General features: G+C 63.7%; 1 protein-coding gene across 1 annotated transcript in view; it reads right to left on the bottom strand.

Annotated features, from left to right (window-relative positions):
* Nucleotides 1-94: 94 nt before the first annotated feature.
* RSKR (ribosomal protein S6 kinase related) overlaps nt 95-1635 on the bottom strand; it is a 7001-nt gene continuing 5460 nt past the window's right edge. The window contains exons 2-5 of the mRNA XM_026656608.2: nt 1495-1584; nt 1317-1405; nt 590-700; nt 95-459 (exon numbers count right to left, since the gene is read on the bottom strand). Coding sequence (XP_026512393.1) covers nt 235-459; nt 590-700; nt 1317-1405; nt 1495-1584 — 515 coding nt within the window. The 3' untranslated portion in view covers nt 95-234. The remainder of the gene's footprint in view (nt 460-589; nt 701-1316; nt 1406-1494; nt 1585-1635) is intronic.

The raw sequence follows: 1635 nt of genomic DNA, 5'->3' as shown, positions 1-1635 counted from the left end.
GCCCACTGCTGCTCTCCCTGAGGGGGCCGGTGCGGGGGCTGGTGCCCGCTGCTGCTCTCCCTGAGGTGGCTGGGCCGGGGCTGGAGGGGTGCATGAGAGGGGGTTCCTGAGCAGATCGAATGGTGCTCCTGGCTGGCCATGTAGGTCCTGGTCACAGCCTGCAAACGGTAACGAGATGGAGCCTCAAATGTGTCCAGGGCTCCAGCAGGGCCAGAGGAGCGGGTCAGCTCTGCCTCAGCCAGGCCAGGGGCGGCTCAGGGAGGCCAGGAGGTCACAGTCAAAGTCTGCAAAGGCGACGGAGGATTCCAGGGCCGCCGCCTCCGCTTGCCGCGCAGCCACGACGACATCCACCGGGTGCTTCTGCAGGAGCTCCGCGTCAAAGGTCACGCCCCGGAAGAAGAGGTGGCTCTTGAAGTGGTGGAGGTAGCGCAGGCGCCGCAGGGGGTTTCGGCACAGGAGCTGGGGAGGGAAAGCCTGACCGTGAGAACGGGCTACGTGTACAGGGGATAGACTCAGCCAGCACTGCCCTGCTGGAGAGGGGATGGCTGGGACCAGGGAAGGGGGCGCAGGAGGGGTTGGAAGGAGTTACCTCGCTGAGCAGGAGGGACAGCCCCCGGCTCAGGGAGCCTGGGCTCTCGTAGCTGCAGCGGTTCACGCTCGCCAGCATGGCCAGGTGGTCTCGCTCTGGAGGAACTGGGAACTGGGGAGACAGGAGAGGACTGTTAGTCCCCCGGAAGGAAGCATTCCCAAAGAGGATTCTGCCTCCCATTGACCACTGCCTCTGCGCAGGCCCAGCAGCTGCAGCAGGAGCCCAGCCCAAGGTCCAGGCTGGAGCAGCTTAGGGGAGGAGCCAGGCTGCAGCGTGAGCACCACAGGTTGGTTGCAGGTACCCATCAGACACACCATCTTCCAGCCCTCAGCAGGCCACAGCCCTCTGGGCTCAAGTCCTTCCCTGATCTATTGCACAAGAGCCACAATCCAGACCGTGGCCCGGGCGGAGGCTCCAATGCATCGTGCAGGTGATGGGAAGCAGGGAACCCGCCAGCAGACTCCGGTAGTGCTGGCGGAAGTGCTGCCGAGTGGAGGCAGCCTCAGAACAAAGAGAAGAGTGGCCCAGTGACCCATCCACATGGGATCTGGGAGAGACAAGGGAGCACAGGTGTCTCCTCTGCCCCCGGACCCTCCCACTCGCCAGTGTGGCTCCATGGGATAGTAGGGCTGTGTGCCCAGACCAATAGGGATGCTGCCCCAGCCCCTCGCCTCCCAGTGATAGAGAATCTGACCCCATTGCATCTCCCCTGGCCCCGTCACCTCACCTTCCCAGTAGCCAGGGTAAAGAGCAGGATGCCCAGAGACCACCAGTCAGCAGAATGGCTGTAGGGGCCTCCGCTCAGCACTTCTGGGGCTGTCAATCCCAAGAGAAAGCAGAGTCAGGGATTGTGCAGTGCCCGACCCCCAGCCCCATTGCCCAGCGGCAGCCTGTGCCAGCCTTACCCATGTACTGCAGGGTCCCACAGATGGTGTAAGCCCGCTCCCCTCGGCGCAGGTGGCGGGAAAGGCCAAAGTCTGTCAGCTTTAGGTGCCCTGTGCACAGACACACACTGTATCACTGCTCTGCAAGAGCCCTGCCCACAT

This window comes from Terrapene carolina, unplaced genomic scaffold, assembly GCF_002925995.2.
Source record: "Terrapene carolina triunguis isolate 2854851 unplaced genomic scaffold, T_m_triunguis-2.0 Scaffold231, whole genome shotgun sequence".
NCBI classification, from domain to species: Eukaryota; Metazoa; Chordata; order Testudines; family Emydidae; genus Terrapene; species Terrapene triunguis.
This window is presented reverse-complemented; position numbering and strand designations above follow the sequence as displayed.